This window comes from Piliocolobus tephrosceles, chromosome 2, assembly GCF_002776525.5.
Source record: "Piliocolobus tephrosceles isolate RC106 chromosome 2, ASM277652v3, whole genome shotgun sequence".
In the NCBI taxonomy this organism is placed as follows: domain Eukaryota; kingdom Metazoa; phylum Chordata; class Mammalia; order Primates; family Cercopithecidae; genus Piliocolobus; species Piliocolobus tephrosceles.
Window position 1 is genome coordinate 189,210,830 of NC_045435.1, and position 21,249 is coordinate 189,232,078.

The 21,249-nt window shown below is 37.4% G+C and overlaps 1 protein-coding gene across 1 annotated transcript in view; it reads right to left on the reverse strand.

Annotated features, from left to right (window-relative positions):
* Nucleotides 1-21,249, reverse strand: part of ATP13A4 (ATPase 13A4) — a 157,967-nt gene that overhangs the window by 66,849 nt on the left and 69,869 nt on the right. The window contains exons 8-9 of the mRNA XM_023214899.2: nucleotides 19,256-19,325; nucleotides 375-509 (exon numbers count right to left, since the gene is read on the reverse strand). Of these exons, the coding sequence (XP_023070667.1) occupies nucleotides 375-509; nucleotides 19,256-19,325 (205 nt within the window). The remainder of the gene's footprint in view (nucleotides 1-374; nucleotides 510-19,255; nucleotides 19,326-21,249) is intronic.

Genomic DNA, 21,249 nt, shown 5'->3' on the forward strand with positions numbered 1-21,249 from the left:
AGTTTATTTAAAAACATGTTGTATTTAAAATAAATAAACATAAAAGTCACAGACAATTCTGAAAGATCTAATGATCTTTACAATCTTTTAAGGTAAATGAGAGGGTTGTAATCATCTTTTGTTCAAGAAAGAAATACTAAACACTCAAAAACTTACTATTGTATCAAACTTAACACATAGAAAGAGCTTTAATTTGAACCCACAGATCCATTCACAGCAGGACTAAGTAAGATTTGTGGAAACAGGAAGGTCCCATAGCAGACAATGCTTTACAGCCAGCCGTTGTCATTCAGGTAGAGGAGGAGGAGGGACCATAGTAGCGAGGAGTGTGGGCCAGCCCGCAGAGGTTGCCAGCTGTGGAGATAGAACTGTACCTGTCAGCATGCCTTCATCCACCACACAGCTGCCTTCAATCAGAATGGCATCACATGGCATTAGCACTTTGTTCCCTGTCAAAATTAATAAATCTCCAGGCACCAGGACGTGTGATTCCAGCTCTTGAACTCCAGCTGAAAGTGGGAGGAGACAGAGTTGAGTCAGGTTATTTTCCCACAAAAATATAATCCAACATCTGCTTAACTTGGATATCAATGAAAAAGCAACCATGGCATTTTTTTTTTTTGGAGAAAGGAGAACATTCCTCAACATTGATTCAAACTTTGAAAACAAAAAGAAAAGAATGTAACAAAATAGACTACATAAAATAAAAATCTTTGTGTGGCAAAATAATAAGAAAAAACTAATGACAAATTCAGAAACAACTTTGAAACTTACGTTACAGATAAAAGGTTAATATTCCCAGCTGAGCAGAGTGGCTCATGCCTGTAATCCCAGCACTTTTGGAGCCTAATGCGGGAGAATCATTTGAGCTTAGGTGTTTGAGACCAACCTGGACAACACAGCAGGAGCCCCGTCTTCACCAAAAAATAAAAACTAAAACAATTAGCCAGGCATGGTGACACACACCTGTACTCCCAGCTACTTGGGAGGCTGAGGTGGGAAGACTGCTTAAATTTAAGCTCAGGAGGTTGACGCTGTAGTGGGTGATGATCGTGCCACTGCACTGCAGCCTGGGTAACAGGGCAAGACCCTGTCTCAAAAAAAAAAAAAAAAAAAAAAAAAAAAAAAATTATCCTAATAGATAATGAGTTCCTTTTAAAAAGAGATCTCCAGCAAATAACTGTATAGCAAAATTGCTAGATATTGTCACTTCATACACACACACGTACACGTGGTGTGTTAAGTGTCTGCAAAGCTGTTCATTCTTACCCATGATAAGAGAAATGAAAGTTCTTCCCTCTTGCCTCATTGCCTGCCTGCCTTCCTTTACTTCTTTTCTTCCTTATTCAGTCTTAAAGCTATTAGGGCCGGTGTAAGATAGGCATCCCTGCAGGGGGCTGGGTGGGGTGGGCTGGCAGCCTGCTCTGGGGTATTGGAGCCTAAGCAGGATGGAAGGGTGTTTCCATGACCTGGTACAGGGTGTCAGAGCTTGAGCAGGGACAGAAGGGCCCCCATGGTGGCAGTGGCCTGCTGTGGGATGTTGGGACCCGAGCAATGTGAAAAGGGCGTCTACACAGGAGTGGGATGAGGGGCAGTGGGAGCATCAGTGGTGATAAAAGATTGGTTGCATCCAGGCAGAAAAGGTACAATAAGTACAATAGTCGCCCTCGATCTCCAGTTGCACTTTCCATGGTTTTGGTTACCTATAGTCAACTGCAGTCAGAAAATATTAAGTGGGCAATCCCAGAAATAAACAATGTATAAGTTTTCCAACTGTGCACCATTCCGAGTAGAGTAATTAAATCTAGTGCTATGCGCTCCATCCCACCCGGAACAGAATCCATGCTGTATACACTCCCTGCTTGTCAGTCACCTGACTATTACATTGCCTGTTGCAGTATCCCTGTGCTCATTTCAGGTTACCCTTATTTTACTACTTGTGCCCCAAAGCACAAGAGTAGTAATGCTTTCAATTCAGTTATGCCAAAGAGAAGCAGTAAAGTGCTTTCTTTAAGTGAAAAGGTGAACGTTCTCAAAGAAAACAAAACTGTATGCTGAGGTTGCTAAGATCTACAGTAAGAATGAATCAACTATCTGTGAAGTTGTGAAGAAGGAAAAAGAAATTTGTGCTAGTTGTGCATCGCACCTCAAACTGCAAACATTACAACCACAGTGTGAAGTGCTTAGATAAAATGGTAAAGGCATTAAATGTATGGGTGGAAGACATGAACAGAAATGTGTTCCAAATGACAGTGATCAGACTCAGTACTACCCATGGTTTCAGACATCTACCTGGGGTCTTGGAATGTATCCCCTGCAGATAAGAGGGGACTCCTGTAGATATAATGAGGTTAACTAGCCAGGTTTCTCACTGAAGAAAGGAAGTTACAAATAGAGAAAGAGATACAACTACAATAAACCCTGCGGTAGTAGATTCCAATGAAAAATATCAATGTACTAGATACAGAGAGAGAAATAATATAGATGTAAATATGTGTGATTATAAGAATATATAAATATGTTTGCTAGTCTTTTTGTTTATACACCAATAGTAATGAGCACATCCAGTGCCCAGATTTTGGCTTCTAAATTCCTCTTCTCCCAATAAAAAGTCTTCCTTAGAGAAACAACTGAGTACAGGCTGGGCCAAGAAAAGTATAATGTAAGCTAGAACATCTTGTTGTGCCATTAAGTAAAGAAATGCGCAAAGAATGATGGGGACATATCACAAAAATATCAAAGCCAACTTTAAAGGGATCTCACTGCCTAAATCTGTAACAATTTGAACATCAAAGTAAATAATGGTAAGAAAGAACTGTAACCATCAAATAAAATAGGGATTTATGAGTTCATAATGACTTAAGTAAATGAATAAATAAATAAGGAGAAGAGACAGATTTTCCTTGCAGCAAAATGGCAATTAATTAATGTAGGAGGAGAGATAACATTAGAAAAATCATCATTTGGCAACTATCAAGGTAATAATTAATTTGGCCAAGAAACACCAATGTATACTAAAACTAGTAGGTGAAAAATTGATGAAGATGGTTTATTTATATCATCTCAAAGTATCTCTCAACAAAATAACCATTAATTACAAGAAGGAAAAGAATAAATATGCAATGGAGAAACCTGGCAGACACCATTTAATTAAGTAATATAAGTTAGCATCACCAGTAATAGGACAAATTGAAATTATGCACCATCTGAGAGGAAGCAGTGAAAACACAGCATCATGTCTGTGATATTCCAGCCAAAAATGCATAATCTGAATTTAACTATGAGGAAACATCAGCAAATGCAAACTGAAGGACATTCTATAAAATAACCAGAGTCAGAAGAGTCAAAGTCACAGATGTTGGGGCCCGTGCCGGGGGTGGTGGAGAATGAACAGACACAAGAGACAGAGACAAAGACAAACAGAGAACATGGCGGCCGCGCCTAGAGCCTCCGCCTCACTTTATCTATACTCCATAAACCCCATGTCGGCAGAAATAACACAATGCAAAACAAACTTTCTGCACCCAGATGTAACCTTCTGCTTAGTTCCTTGCCTCTAAACTTTTTCTTATTTGTCCGCCTTCTTGCCGCCTACTAGAGTTCATTAAAAGTTCAACTAGAGATAGTGTCCTTGACTACTGGAGTTCATTAAAAGTGCAACTAGCTAGAGATACTGTCCTTGAGCCTTATTTATTCTTAGCATGTTATTTTCAATGGCCCCTGCAACAGAATTCAACTAAAAATTGAAGATTAAAGAGACATAGCAAACAACATTGTGTAATCCTATATCTCTTTTCTATTAGAACATTATTGAGACGAATGGCAAAACATGAACAAGGTCTGACCATTAGTTGGGAGAAATGTGTCAATATTAACTTCCTGGTTGCACTGTCCTTCATGTAGGAAAATGTTTTTGTCTTTAAGAAATACACAGTAGACCCCATCTGCCTCCCCCCCAAAAAAAATTAGCCAGGCATGGTGGCGCACACCAGAAGCTGAGGCGGGAGGATTACTTGAGCCCAGGAGATCGAGGCTGTAATGAGCTATGATTGCACCATTGCACTCCAGCTGGGCAACAGAGCAAGTCCTGCCTCAAAAAAAATAAATGAATAAATAAAATAAAATAAAGAAAGAAAGAGAGAGAGAAAAGGAACACACACGAAAGGATGTGCGGGTGATGACCACGGAGCTACATGTCAGCAACTTATTCTCAAATAGTTCTAGAAAAGAAGTTATTTAAACTATTCTACAACTTTTTTGTAAGTTTTAAATTACTTTCTAAAAAAGAGAGTGAGACATATGTATGAGATAACATTGCTCACCTTATGATTAGAAAAATGTGCAAAATTTCCAGCACATTCTATTGGCAAGGCTGGTAGGAATCAGTCACTGACACATTTCTGGTGCAAATGCAAACTGGCACAATCTCTATGGAGAGAAACTTTGGCAACATTTTTCCAGCAAAAGTACATATGCACTTATTTCTTAACCTAGCAATTTTACTTCTCAGAATCCGTGCCGAAGATATACTGGTGAAAATATGAAAAGACATATGTACAAAGTTTTTTATTACAGCACTATTTGTAGTAGTAAAAAACTGAGAAAATTTTTTTCAATAGAGGATTGACTGAATAAACAATGGTTCCTCCACACAAGAGAGTACCATGCAGCTGAAATAATGAATGAAGAATATCTATATATACTAAATGGTCCCTGGGAAACATAGTTATGTAGGTAAAATATACACAGCAGGAAATACAGTTAAATATGTTTGATATACCTGTATTCATCTAGAAGACAGCAGTATAAATATATATCCTGTTTTGTATATGTAATACAAAGCTATGAATATTATATATAATCTGTTTATATTTTTAAATGTAAGAATAAATAAAAACCAAAATGATGATTCTAGAGAGAATGAAGACATAAGTCAGAAAGGAGAGGGATAGGAACCAGACTCCCTGGAATATCTTCTGTCCTACGGATTTGACTCTCAAACCATATTTTCTATATCTATACAAAATAATACAAATAAAAATTTGAAAAGCTAACACTAAAATCTAAAGCAAAAGGAGTGAAATAAACCTATCAAGTTGCTGGCATAACCAACAGAAAACTATTTGGAGTGACTTTAATGAACAATGTATAATTTGTACATTTCTAACGAGATGTCACAAATGGGAAAAAATAATTCTAAAAACATCTTAAATTGTTTTTAGGAATTATCAATGCTGAGTTGCATTGGTTTGTCACTCTGAGGTTATTATATGCAATGGGATAAAGCAAAAGAGTAATCTCTTCCTGTTATTGAGAATCAGAACTTTGGGTATAGCGATAAGAGAAACACAAGTACAATGAATAAAGTAAAAAGCCCATAGTTCTAAACTTGAATTGGAAATTATAAGGTCAGTATGACTATGAATTCTAAACTTGAATTGGAAGTTATGAGGTCAGTATGAGCTCATAATGTATTTTATCTTAAAAAATTATTTCCTAAGTATGTTTTCTAAAAAGACCTGGAAACAATGACTAACACCATTAAAATGAGTACTTGTAACATTCTCATTGAGGTTTATAGTACCGTATCTGGTACTGCTACTTCACTGTCCATTTTTACATATGGAGATGGCTTCTTTCTTTAAACCTCATAAACCGAACTCTGCTAGCTTCAGACTTTTCTTCTGTAGTTTTCTTACCTCTCTCAGCCTTCACAGAATTAAAGAGTTAGGGCCTGACTCTGGATTAGGCTTTGTTTTACAGAAATGTGACTGGTTTGAGCTTCTGCTCAGACCACTACATCTTCCTCCACATCAGCAGTAAGGCTGCTTCATTTTTGATCATTTGTGTGTTCACTTTTGGAGCAGTGCTTCTAATCTCCTTCAACAACTTTTCCTTTGCATTCACAACCTGGCTAACTGGTGCAAGAGTCCCAGCTTTCAGTGCATCTCGGCTTTCAACATGTCTTCCGCACAAAGCTTAATCATTTCTAGCTTTATTTGAAAATCAGAAACACGTAACTCTTCCTTTTGCTAGAACTCTTAGAAACCAGCGTAGGGTTATTTATTGATCTAATTTTAATACTGTTGGGTCTCAGGGAGTAGGGAGGCCCGAGGAAAGAGAGAGAGAGATGGGAATGGCCAGTTGGGGAACATCTAACACTGATTAAGTTTGCTATCTTACATGAGCATGGTTCATAGTGCCCCAAAGCACTTATCATAGTAATATCAAATATCACTGATCACAGACTGCCATAACAGATATAATCACAATGAAAAAGTCTGAAGTATTTCCAGAGTTACCAACATGTGCAACATGTGACACAGAGATATGAAGACAGCACATGCTTTTAGAAAAACGGCACGGATAGACTTGCTCAATGTAGGATTGTCAGAAATCTTCAGTTGGAAACAAAAAATGCAGTATCTTTCAAGCACAATCAAGCAAGGGGCAATAAAACAAAAGTGCTTGTATATGTATCATAAGTATATCTACACATGTACTTGACTCTATTGAGGAAATTTGAACATTGCCTGTATAACTATTTTCAAATTATGAGGTTTTAAAAGATGTGATAAAGGAATTAAAAAGACTCTTTATATTTTAGAGCTGTATGCTGAAATATTTTCAAACAAAATATAATATCTGGGATAGTTCCAAAATAATATAGGGTGGAGAGTTAATAGAACAGATGAAAAAAAGATTCAATAGGTTGATAATTATTTAATCTGTGTGATAGGTACATGAGGTTTTATTATAGTATTCTCTCTACTGTTGTATATGTTCAAAGAGTTTTATCATAAAAAGTATGGGCAAAAAAAATGAACAATTAGATATATATATATTTTTTTGAATTTCCTACTTATTTTTTTATTTTTATTTTTTTATTATACTTTAAGTTCTAGGGTACATGTGCAGAACGTGCAGGTTTGTTACATATGTATACTTGTGCCATGTTGGTGTGCTACACCCATCAACTCGTCAGCACCCATCAATTCATCATTTATATCAGGTATAACTCCCAATGCAATCCCTTCCCCCTCCCCCCTCCCCATGATAAGCCCCGATGTGTGATGTTCCCCTTCCCGAGTCCAAGTGATCTCATTGTTCAGTTCCCACCTATGAGTGAGAACATGTGGTGTTTGGTTTTCTCTTCTTGTGATAGTTTGCTAAGAATGATGGTTTCCAGCTGCATCCATGTCCCTACAAAGGATGCAAACTCATCCTTTTTTATGGCTGCATAGTATTCCACGGTGTATATGTGCCACATTTTCTTAATCCAGTCTGTCACTGATGGACATTTGGGTTGATTCCAAGTCTTTGCTATTGTGAATAGTGCCGCAATAAACATACGTGTGCATGTGTCTTTATAGCAGCATGATTTATAATCCTTTGGGTATATACCCAGTAGTGGGATGGCTGGGTCATATGGTACATCTAGTTCTAGATCCTTGAGGAATCGCCATACTGTTTTCCATAATGGTTGAACTAGTTTACAATCCCACCAACAGTGTAAAAGTGTTCCTATTTCTCCACATCCTCTCCAGCACCTGTTGTTTCCTGACTTTTTAATGATTGCCATTCTAACTGGTGTGAGATGGTATCTCATTGTGGTTTTGATTTGCATTTCTCTGATGGCCAGTGATGATGAGCATTTTTTCACGTGTCTGTTGGCTGTATGAATGTCTTCTTTTGAGAAATGTCTGTTCATATCCTTTGCCCACTTTTTGATGGGGTTGTTTGTTTTTTTCTTGTAAATTTGTTTGAATTCTTTGTAGGTTCTGGATATCAGCCCTTTGTCAGATGGGTGGATTGCAAAAATTTTCTCCCATTCTGTAGGTTGCCTGTTCACTCTGATGGTAGTTTCTTTTGCTGTGCAGAAGCTCTTTAGTTTAATGAGATCCCATTTGTCAATTTTGGCTTTTGTTGCCGTTGCTTTTGGTGTTTTAGACATGAAGTCCTTGCCCATGCCTATGTCCTGAGTGGTACTACCTAGGTTTTCTTCTAGGGTTTTTATGGTATTAGGTCTAACATTTAAGTCTCTAATCCATCTTGAATTAATTTTCGTATAAGGAGTAAGGAAAGGATCCAGTTTCAGCTTTCTACTTATGGCTAGCCAATTTTCCCAGCACCATTTATTAAATAGGGAATCCTTTCCCCATTTCTTGTTTCTCTCAGGGTTGTCAAAGATCAGATGGCTGTAGTTGTGTGGTATTATTTCTGAGGACTCTGTTCTGTTCCATTGGTCTCTATCTCTGTTTTGGTACCAGTACCATGCTGTTTTGGTTACTGTAGCCTTGTAGTATAGTTTGAAGTCAGGTAGCGTGATACCTCCAGCTTTGTTCTTTTGACTTAGGATTGTCTTGGCAATGCGGGCTCTTTTTTGGTTCCATATGAACTTTAAAGCAGTTTTTTCCAATTCTGTGAAGAAACTCATTGGTAGCTTGATGGGGATGGCATTGAATCTATAAATAACCTTGGGCAGTATGGCCATTTTCACGATATTGATTATTCCTATCCATGAGCATGGTATGTTCTTCCATTTGTTTGTGTCCTCTTTTATTTCACTGAGCAGTGGTTTGTAGTTCTCCTTGAAGAGGTTCTTTACATCCCTTGTAAGTTGGATTCCTAGGTATTTTATTCTCTTTGAAGCAATTGTGAATGGAAGTTCATTCATGATTTGGTTCTCTGTTTGACTGTTACTGGTGTATAAGAATGCTTGTGATTTTTGCACATTAATTTTGTATCCTGAGACTTTGCTGAAGTTGCTTATCAGCTTAAGGAGATTTTGGGCTGAGACAATGGGGTTTTCTAAATATACAATCATGTCATCTGCAAACAGGGACAATCTGACTTCTTCTTTTCCTAACTGAATACCCTTGATTTCTTTCTCTTGCCTGATTGCCCTAGCCAGAACTTCCAACACTATGTTGAATAGGAGTGGTGAGAGAGGGCATCCCCGTCTTGTGCCAGTTTTCAAAGGGAATTTTTCCAGTTTTTGCCCATTCAGTATGATATTGGCTGTGGGTTTGTCATAAATAGCTCTTATTATTTTGAGGTACGTTCCATCAATACCGAACTTGTTGAGCGTTTTTAGCATGAAGGGCTGTTGAATTTTGTCAAAAGCCTTTTCTGCATCTATTGAGATAATCATGTGGTTCTTGTCTTTGGTTCTGTTTATATGCTAGATTACGTTTATTGATTTGTGAATGTTGAACCAGCCTTGCATCCCAGGGATGAAGCCCACTTGATCATGGTGGATAAGCTTTTTGATGTGCTGCTGAATCCGGTTTGCCAGTATTTTATTGAGGATTTTTGCATCGATGCTCATCAGCGATATTGGTCTAAAATTCTCTTTTTTTGTGGTGTCTCTGCCAGGCTTTGGTATCAGGATGATGTTGGCCTCATAAAATGAGTTAGGGAGGATTCCCTCTTTTTCTATTGATTGGAATAGTTTCAGAAGGAATGGTACCAGCTCCTCCTTGTACCTCTGGTAGAATTCAGCTGTGAATCCATCTGGTCCTGGACTTTCTTTGGTTGGTAGGCTATTAATTACGGCCTCAATTTCAGAGCCTGCTATTGGTCTATTTAGGGATTCAACTTCTTCCTGGTTTAGTCTTGGAAGAGTGTAAGTGTCCAGGAAATTATCCATTTCTTCTAGATTTTCTAGTTGATTTGCGTAGAGGTGTTTATAGTATTCTCTGATGGTAGCTTGTATTTCTGTGGGGTCGGTGGTGATCTCTCCTTTATCATTTTTTATTGTGTCTATTTGATTCTTCTCTCTTTTCTTCTTTATTAGCCTTGCTAGCAGTCTGTCAATTTTGTTGATCTTTTCAAAAAATCAACTCCTGGATTCATTGATTTTTTGGAGGGTTTTTTGTGTCTCTATCTCCTTCAGTTCTGCTCTGATCTTAGTTATTTCTTGCCTTCTGCTAGCTTTTGAATGTGTTTGCTCTTGCCTCTCTAGTTCTTTTAATTGTGATGTTAGAGTGTCAATTTTAGATCTTTCCAGCTTTCTCTTGTGGGCATTTAGTGCTATAAATTTCCCTCTACACACTGCTTTAAATGTGTACCAGAGATTCTGGTATGTTGTATCTTTGTTCTCATTGGTTTCAAAGAACATCTTTATTTCTGCCTTCATTTCGTTATGTACCCAGTAGTCATTCAGGAGCAGGTTGTTCAGTTTCCATGTAGTTGAGCAGTTTTGATTGAGTTTCTTAGTCCTGAGTTCTAGTTTGATTGCACTGTGGTCTGAGAGACAGTTTGTTATAATTTCTGTTCTTGTACATTTGCTGAGGAGTGCTTTACCTCCAATTATGTGGTCAATTTTGGAATAAGTGCGATGTGGTGCTGAGAAGAATGTATATTCTGTTGATTTGGGGTGGAGAGTTCTATAGATGTCTATTAGGTCCGCTTGGTGCAGAGATGAGTTCAATTCCTGGATATCCTTGTTAACTTTCTGTCTCGTTGATCTGTCTAATGTTGACAGTGGAGTGTTGAAGTCTCCTATTATTATTGTATGGGAGTCTAAGTCTCTTTGTAAGTCTCTAAGGACTTGCTTTATGAATCTGGGTGTTCCTGTATTGGGTGCATATATATTTAGGATAGTTAGCTCTTCCTGTTGAATTGATCCCTTTACCATTATGTAATGGCCTTCTTTGTCTCTTTTGATCTTTGATGGTTTAAAGTCTGTTTTATCAGAGACTAGGATTGCAACCCCTGCTTTTTTGTTCTCCATTTGCTTGGTAGATCTTCCTCCATCCCTTTATTTTGAGCCTATGTATGTATGTCTCTTCATGTGAGATGGGTCTCCTGAATACAGCAGACTGATGGGTCTTGACTCTTTATCCAATTTGCCAGTCTGTGTCTTTTAATTGGACCATTTAGTCCATTTACATTTAAGGTTAATATTGTTATGTGTGAACTTGATCCTGCCATTATATTAACTGGTTATTTTGCTCGTTAGTTGATGCAGTTTCTTCCTAGCCTCGATAGTCTTTACATTTTGGCATGTTTTTGCAATGGCTGGTACCGGTTGTTCCTTTCCATGTTTAGGGCTTCCTTCAGGGTCTCTTGTAAGGCAGGCCTGGTGGTGACAAAATCTCTAAGCATTTGCTTATCTGTAAAGGATTTTATTTCTCCTTCACTTATGAAACTTAGTTTGGCTGGATATGAAATTCTGGGTTTAAAATTCTTTTCTTTAAGAACGTTGAATATTGGCCCCCACTCTCTTCTGGCTTGTAGAGTTTCTGCCGAGAGATCTGCTGTTAGTCTGATGGGCTTCCCTTTGTGGGTAACCCGACCTTTCTCTCTGGCTGCCCTTAAGATTTTTTCCTTCATTTCAACTTTGGTGAATCTGGCAATTATGTGTCTTGGAGTTGCTCTTCTCAAGGAGTATCTTTGTGGCGTTCTCTGTATTTCCTGAATTTGAATGTTGGCCTGCCCTCCTAGGTTGGGGAAGTTCTCCTGGATGATATCCTGAAGAGTGTTTTCCAACTTGGTTCCCTTTTCCCCCTCATTTTCAGGCACCCCAATCAGACGTAGATTTGGTCTTTATACATAATCCCATACTTCTTGCAGGCTTTGTTCATTTCTTTTTCTTCTTTTTTGTTTTGGTTTCTCTTCTCACTTCATTTCATTCAATTGCTGATACTCTTTCTTCCAGTTGATCGAGTCGGTTACGAAGCTTGTGCATTTGTCACGTATTTCTCATGACATGGTTTTTATCTCTGTCATTTTGTTTATGACCTTCTCTGCATTAATTATTCTAGCTGTCAATTCTTCCACTCTTTTTTCAAGATTTTTAGTTTCTTTGCGCTGGGTACGTAATTCCTCCTTTAGCTCTTAGAAGTTTGATGGACTGAAGCCTTCTTCTCTCATCTCGTCAAAGTCATTCTCTGACCAGCTTCGATCCGTTGCTGGCGATGAGCTGCGCTCCTTTGCAGGGGGAGATGTGCTCTTATTTTTTGAATTTCCAGCTTTTCTGCCCTGCTTTTTTCCCATCTTTGTGGTTTTATCTGCCTCTGGTCTTTGATGATGGTGACGTACTGATGGGGTTTTGGTATAGGTGTCCTTCCTGTTTGATAGTTTTCCTTCTAGCAGTCCAGACCCTCAGCTGCAGGTCTGTTGGAGATTGCTTGAGGTCCACTCCTGACCCTGTTTGCCTGGGTATCAGCAGCAGAGGTTGCAGAAGATAGAATATTGCTGAACAGCGAGTGTACCTGTCTGATTCTTACTTTGGAAGCTTCCTCTCGGGGGTGTACTCCACCCTGTGAGGTGTGGGGTGTCAGACTGCCCCTAGTGGGGGATGTCTCCCAGTTAGGCTACTCAGGGGTCAGGGACCCACTTGAGCAGGCAGTCTGTCCCTTCTCAGATCTCAACCTCCGTGTGGGGAGATCCACTGCTCTCTTCAAAGCTGTCAGACAGAGTCGTTTGTGTCTGCAGAGGTTTCTGCTGCTTATTTTGTTGTTGTTGTTTAGCTGTGCCCTGTCCCCAGAGGTGGAGTCTACAGAGACAGGCAGGTTTCCTTGAGCTGCTGTGAGCTCCACTCAGTTTGAGCTTCCCAGAGGCTTTGTTTACCTACTTAAGCCTCAGCAATGGCGGGCGCCCCTCCCCCAGCCTCGCTGCTGCCTTGTGGTTAGATCGCAGACTGCTGTGCTAGCAATAAGGGAGGCTCCGTGGCCATGGGACCCTCCCGGCCAGGTGTGGATATAATCTCCTGGTGTGCCTGTTTGCTCAAAGCGCAGTATTGGGGTGGGAGTCACCCGATTTTACAGGTGTTGTGTGTCTCAGTTCCCCTGGCTAGGAAAAGGGACTCCCTTCCCCCTTGCGCTTCCCAGGTGAGGCGATGCCTCGCCCTGCTTCAGCTCTCGCTGGTTGGGCTGCAGCAGCTGATTGTCCGGCACTCCCTAGTGAGATGACCCCAGTACCTCAGTTGAAAATGCAGAAATCACCGGTCTTCTGTGTCGTTCGCGCTGGGAGTTGGAGACTGGAGCTGTTTCTATTCGTCCATCTTCCCAATTATATTTTTAAAAGATAAAAATTCACTTCCAGCAAGAGAGAATAAAAAGGACCAGAATTATCTTCCCACTGGAAACAACCGTATAAAAGATATGAAAAAATGGGTTTCGGACACTGAACATCAAACAACGAAAGAGACGGGAAGCAAATAAAGGTGTTCTACATTTGCCACCCTTACTGTCTTTAAAGAGTTTCCAAGACACTAGGCAGAGAAGGGAAACCAGACCAAGTCCAGATGACTACTGAGTTCAGAATACAAAGACAAGCATCGATGGAGATCTTGGTAGCTTGAGTTCATAGCTGGGGAGGTAACTGTTCAGGGGAGAGCCACAAAGATCTGCAGAGGGTATCTCCTTAATGTGAAGCAAACTACTGACCAGCACATTTACATGATGGAACTACTAGCAAATGAACAACTGAACATTTACATTTTAAAATATCATTTACAATAGCATCAAAAATATGAATTACTTAAAAATAAATCTGAGAAAAAGTGTGTAAGACCCATACACTGAAAACTGCAAAACACTGCCAAAGAAATTGAAGACCTAAACAAACGAAGCAGTGTTACATTCATAGAGCAAAAGATTGAAATATGTTACTATGTCAATTTTCCATAAATGTATCTATAGATTCAGCACAATCCCAATAAAAATCCCAGCGTTTTTTATGCCTACATCAAGACGTCTGACAGAGCACAAATAGACAATCTAAGGTCATACCTCAAGGAACTAGAGAAACAAGAATAAACCATACCCAAACCCAGCAGAAGAAAATAAATAACCAAGATCAGAGCAGAACTAAATGTAAGGGAACAAAAAAAAAGCCCACAAAAGATAAATGAAACAAAAAGCTGGTTCTTTGAAAAGATAAATAAAATTGATGGACCATTAGTGAGATTAACCAAGAAAAGAAGAGAGAAGATCCAAATAAGCTCAATAAGAAACAAAATGGGAGATATTACAACTGATACCACAGAAACACAAAAGATCATTCAAGGATGCTATGAACACCTTTATGCAAATAAACTAGAAAATCTAGAGAAGATGGATAAATTCCTGGAATTATACAACCCTCCTAGGTTAAACCAGGAAAAAATATAAACTGTGAACAGACCTGTAACAAGCAGCAAGATTAAAGTGGTAATTAAAAAGTTACCAAAAAAAAAAAAGTCCAGGATCAGACAGATTCACAGGTGAATTCTATCAGACAGTCAAAGAAAAATTGGTATCAATCCTGTTGACACTATTCCACAGGATAGAGAAAGAGGAAATCCTCCCTAAATCATTTTTTGAAGCCAGTATCACCCTAATACCAAGACCAGGGAAGAACATAACAAAAAAAGAAAACTACAGACCAATGTCCCTGATAAACATAGATGCAAAACTCCTCAAGAAAATACTAGCTAATTGAACCCAGGAGCATACCAAAAAGATAATCCACCATGATCAAGTGGGTTTCATACCAAGAATGCAGGGATGATTTAACATCCACAAGTCAATGGATGTGATGCACCACACAAAGAAAATTGAAAACAAAATCACGTGATCATCTCAATAGATGCAGAAAAAGCATTTTCCAGCATCTCTTTATTATTAAAACCCTCAGCAAAACTGGCATAGAAGGGACATACCTTAAGGTACTAAAAGCCACCTATGACAAATCCACAGCTAAAATTATACTGAATGGGGAAAAGCTGAAAGCATTTCCCCTGAGAACTGGAACAAGACAAGAATGCCCACATTCACCACTTCTATTCAACATAATATTGGAAGTTCTAGCCAGAACAATCAGACAAGAGAAGGAAATAAAGGGCATCCAAATCAGTAAAGAGGAAGTCAATCTGTCACTGTTCACCAATGATATGATAGTATACCAAGAAAACTCTAAAGGCTCATCCAAAAAGCTCCTAGAACTGGTTAATGAATTCAGCAAAGTTTCAGGATACAAAATTATTGTATACCAATCAGTAGTTCTGCTATACACCAACAGTGACCAAGCTGAGAATCAAGTCAAGAACGTAACTCCTTTTATAATAGCTGCAAAATACAATAAAATGCTTAGAAATATGCCTAAAGAAAGAGGTGAAAGATCTCTGTAAGGAAAACTACAAAACCCTGCTGAAAGAAATTATAAACAATACAAACAAATGGAAATACATTCCATGCTCATGGATGGGTAGAATCAATATTGTAAAAACGACCATACCACCAAAATCAATCTACAAACTCAATGCAATTCCCATGAAAATACCACCATCATTCTTCACAGAATTAGAAAAAATAATCCTAAAATTCATACGGAACCAAAAAAGAACCTGCATAGCCAAAGCAAGATGAAGCAAAAAGAACAAACCTGGAGGCATCACATTACTCAACTTCAAACTATACTATAAGGCCACAGTTACCAAAACAGCATGGTACTAGTATAAAAATGGGGATATAGATCAATGGAACACAATAGAGAACTTAGAAATAAAGCCGAATACTTACAGCCAACTGATCTTTGACAAAGCAAACAAAAACAACAAGTGGGGAAAGGTTACCCTAGTCAACAAATGGTGCTGGGATCATTGGCAAGCCACATGTAGAGAATGAAACTGAATCCTCTTCTTTCACCTTATACAAAAACCAACTCAAGATGGATCAAAGGCTTAAATCTAAGACTTGAAACCATAAAAATCCTAGAAGATAACATTGGAAAAACTCTTCTAGACACTGGCTTAGCCAAAGGCTTCATAACAAGAACCCAAAAGCAAATACAAAAACAAAAACAAAAAAAGGTAAATACGTGGTACTTAAGTACCTAATTAAACTGAAAAGCTGCACAGCAAAAGAACTAACCAGCAGAATAAACAGAACATCCACAGAGTGCGAGAAAATCTTTGCAATCTACATTTCTGTTGAAGGACTAATACCCAGAATCTACAAGGAACTCAAATCGGCAAGAAAAAAGCAAGCAATGCCATCAAAAATTGGGCTAAGAACATGAATAGACAATTCTTGAAAGAAGATATAAAGATGACCAAGAAACATATGAAAAAGTCCTCAACATCAGTAATGATCAGGGAAAGTCAAATCAAAACCACAATGCTGTATCACCTCACTCCTGCAAGAATGGCCATAATCAAAAAGTCAAATCAAAACCACAATGCGGTATCACCTCACTCCTGCAAGAATGGCCATAATCAAAAAGTCAAATCAAAACCACAATGCGGTACCACCTCACTCCTGCAAGAATGGCCATAATCAAAAAGTCAAAAAATAACAGATGTTCACAAGGATGTGGTGAAAAGGGAACACTCTTACACTGCTGGTGGCAATGTAAACTGGTAAAACCACTATGGAAAACAGTGTGGAGATTCCTTAAAGAACTAAAAGTAGATCTACCATTTGATCCAGCAATTCCACTCCTGAGTATCTACCCAGAGGAAAAGTCATTATATGAAAAAGATACTTGCACGTGCATGTCTAAAGCAGCACAATTTGTAGCTGCAAAAATATGGAACAAGCCCAAATGCCCGTCAATCTATGAGTGGATAAAGAAAATGTGGCATGTTATAACAAGGAATAGCATACAGACATAAAAAACGAAATAATGGCATTTGCAGCAACCTGAATGAAATTGGAGACTGTTGTTCTAAGTGAAGTAACTCAGAAATTGAAAACTAAACATCATATGTTCTCACTTATAAGTGGGAGCTAAGCTATGAGGACGCAAAGGCATAAGAATGACACAATGCACTTTGAGGGTTCAGGGCAAAGGATGGGAGGGGAGTGAAGGATAAGAGTACACACTGGGTACAGTGTACACTGCTCAGGTAATAGGTGCACCAAAATCTCAGAAATCACCACTAAAGAACTTATTCATATACCAAAATAAATAAAAATAAACAAATAAATAAATTTTAACCAGGAAAAAATTATATTCCCCTTAAAAATATTTTATTTCCTTTAATTGGTTGGTTACATCACTAGAGTATATTTTGAACTTTATTTTCTACATATGTATATACTATAAACAAGCCTGAAATAGATACCAAAAAGAGTTACTAACACAAAAATACACACATATTTCCACAATTTAGAATACACTTATCAGTTTCAGTAATTGTATAACCTGTATCACTGCACTTATGGCTAAACACTGGTAACCCAGCCAGATATACAGCATTTCTGTGTTTTTCAGAATGTATTACAAATTATTATTTTTTTAAAAAAGAGCTACATTTTAAGTGTGTGCAGATGTGAATTTTGGCTTACAGAACGGTTTTTAATATTCATCTATGGTATTTTCTTGGCAAAGAAAATCAGCATTTGTTCCCACTGCATGACTTTAATAGACAGATCAGTAGACATCCTAGGAATACTCTAAGGAAGCAACCCCAGGTTATGGAAAATATCTCATCAAACACTGGCATCTTTGAATTTTATTTGTGACAATTGTTTATGTTATTGTACATTTCATATTAGTACTTAATAGGAATTCTAACAGATTTTTAAATGAGCTTCTAAAGATTTATAAACTGAAGTCTGTATATCTATAAATTATTGTAATTCTAAAGAAATCCCAGCATTTTTTAAAGAATTGACAGGTTGAGTTCAAAAGTCATATAGAAACCCAAAGGGCTCAATAGTGTCAAAATTCTCTAAAAAAGAAGAGCGAGGCTGTAGGACTAACATTACCCTATTTCAAGACTTATTATAAAGCAACATTGTATGGTATTGATATAAAAAAAGCAAATACAAAAAAAGCCAAAAAATAAAATTGGGTAGGAAATCAAGAAACACATCCACTCATATGTGAACAATTGATTTTTGACAAAAGGTGAAAAGTCAATTCATTGGAGAAAAGATAATCTTTTCAACAATATCTGTTTGCAAAAAATGACCCTCAATCCAAAAAAACAAAAGCCAAAATTAAAATGTAATATAGAACTACATGTAAAACCTAAAACTCTGAAAGATAATACCGAAAATCATGGTGACTTTGACAAAAGTATCTTAGAAATTACATCAAAAGCATGATCCACAAAAAAAAACATTGATAAACTTGACTTTAACAAAAATTAAAATGTCTGCTCTTGGAAAAACACTGTAAAGAGAATGGGAAGGTAAGTCATAGACTGAGAGAAAATATTTGCAAATCATTTATCTGATAAAGGACTTATATCCATAATATGGAACAAACTCAATTTTAATAAAAAAAATAATCTAATAAACAACAAATCTGAACAAATACTTCACCAAAAAAGATATATGATCAGCAAATAAGAATTTGAAAAGATATTCAATGCCATTAGTCATTAGGAAAATGCAAATTAAAACAAGGATGAAATACTACCACACACTAAAGTGGCCAAAATTAAAATGACTGGCCATACCAAGTGCTGTCAAGAATGTGGAGCACTTAGAACTCTCACACTGCTGGGGTAGTGTGGTGCCACCACTTTGGACACAAGATTGGCAGTTTCTTAAAATGTTACATATCTATCTAGTACATGACCCAGCTGTTCCATAGCTAGGTATTTTCTCATAAGAAATGAAAGAGCATGTCTATACATGGCTTATACCTAAATGATCATAACACCATTACTTGGAATCGCCAAAGACTGGAACCCAAATATGCATTGACGGGTGAGTGGATGAACGAACTAGTGTATCTGCACAATGAGATAGCCTCAGAAATAAAAGGAATGAATGATTGATGCACTTAATAAAATGGATAAAATAACTACAAACTTTGATCTCCCCCCAAATTAACCAAAAATGTATTATAAAAGACCTAAAGAATGCATACTGTAAAATGCCATTTATGTATTAATATTGAGCCTGGAAATGAATCTACAGTGACAGAAAGCTGATAAATGATTGCCTGAGGGATGGGGGAGGTAGGAGGAAGCAGGAGAGAAAACAACTAGAAGCAGGAAAAGGCAACTTTTGGGAGCGATGAATGGTCATTATCTTGAGGATTATGATAGTTTCCTGGGAATATACACATGCCAAACTTGCCAAATTCTACACTATAAATGTGTTAAGTTTACCAATGTCAATTCTACCCCAATAAACTAGTTCTTAATGTAAAAATAAAGTCTTAAGTTCCTCATCCCTTTGAACAAATGCCTAAGGAAAAATGAATATGAAGATGAGAATACCAGAAGCAATCAGAAATACAAATTTAAATTATTTTCTGATTCCATGTGAATAGCACATAGATCTAAAATAATGGAACTTACCTTTTCTCCCACACACAGAGACTGTAATGCTATTATGTGACTTGACTAAATGGTGGAGTTTTACAGATTGCTGAAAAAGAAGGGAAAATGGAAAAGTCTTATCTATTTGAGCATAGTTTCTAGGTATTAAGTAAGGTGCTAGGCTTCTTTAAAGATGGAACACTGTCTTATTGCCAATTGAATGGAATGTACTGGCTACAAACAAAGGATTAAGTAGCTCATTATTTAATTGAAAAAACATCCAATTCCTAGTGATCTTCACGCAGCAGTAAGTATGTTTTCTTCAGCAGAAAGGAATTTCCAGCATGCTCTTTCCACTCAGAAGAGTTTTTGACACTGAACTCCAGCCTGGGCAAGAGAGCAAGCTTCCATCTCAAAAAATATAGAAATAAATAAATAAATAATAATGAAATAAAAATAAAAATCAATAAATGAATAAGGAGTTTGATGGTTCCTGCTACTTCCTCATAATATTGGTTGTTGTAATACATGAAACATATAGGATGAGAGTGAATCAGTAAGAGAAACAAAAACACAATTATATTTGATTCCACATTATTGGGAAACTATTGTGTAAAAGACCTCCTGCTTGATTCTGGGGGTTAAAAGTCCCAATCATTTAATGTGTTCATTTTGTCATCCTGATTTTGTCATTTAAGATACTTCCTAAATTCCCTAGCTTCAAATTATTTGCAAATCTGATAAATGTGTTCTAAAAATGATTAACAGAATAAGCCAATGTCAAAAAGACAGGTGTTCTGCTTTTGTGTAACTCATTCTTTTACTCATTTGTGCATTAATCAACAAACATTTATTGAGCAAACTTTAATATTTCAGGAATAGAATGAACAAAAGAGATATGGTTCTTAACACCAAGAAATTTACAACCTACTGAGAAAAGTAGGTTTTCATCAAGTAACTACATATATAAATGTATAATGACAATCAGGAATAAGAAGAAAAAATAAAGTACTTTTGGATCATATATAGCAAAGGGAACCAATCAGGAGAAATCTCCCCTGAAGAAGTGACATTGAACCTAAGATCTGAGTAGGAGTTATTTAGTCAAGGGGTAAAGGCAAATCATGAAGATGAAAAAAAAATGGACAATGCCAGGTGACATATCGAACTGTTCTGAGGTTAGAAAAAAAGAGTATGTGTCAGGAAACAAAAACACCTAGTGCATCTGGAGGGCAGAAAGCAAGCGAGATGCTGGGTGAATCAAGGCAGGAGAAAGAAGTCAAAGCAGCAGTTACACGTACACGTGCAGCAGCAGTTCGTAGAGAGGGCCCAAGGAATGTCCCACCGGGGCTGAGCAGGTATATTCTTTTCATAATAGCACTAAGACGTTAATTGCCTTTTAGAATCTTATTCTTGCACAAGTGTACAGTGGAGATGTCCAGAGGCTGAGTGGTGTTTAATATCACAATTGACTAAATGCAGAAGCAGTTACAAAAATCCAATTGTCAAAAATAAAAAAAAGAAGTACAATTATCAAAGTATTTAAATCAACTGATACAGAAAATTTTTAAAAGACTGCCACGGTCTGAATGTGACCCAAAATTCGTGTATTGAAATCCTAACCCCCGAGATGATGATATTAGGAGGAGGGGCCTTTGAAAGGTGATTAGGTCATGAATAATTTTAGTGCCCTTATAAAAGAGGCCCAGGAGAGACGCCATATCTCTTTTACCATGTGAGGATGCAATAAGAAGGTGCCACCTCTGAACCAAGAAGAGAGACCTCACTAGACACTGAATCTGCTGGTGTTTTGATCTTGAACTTTCCAGCCTCCATAACTAAAGAAATACATTCTGTTGCTTACAAGCCAAAAAAAAAGAAAATCCAATTGTCTTCTTTTAAACCAAACATAAAAGAGATTTGCAAAAATGTAAAACAATGCCGTTCTCCTCACTAAATTATTTTTATTCTGGAAAATACAGTTGTCTTTAAATATATATTTATATACAAATATGTTATTATTATTTTTAATT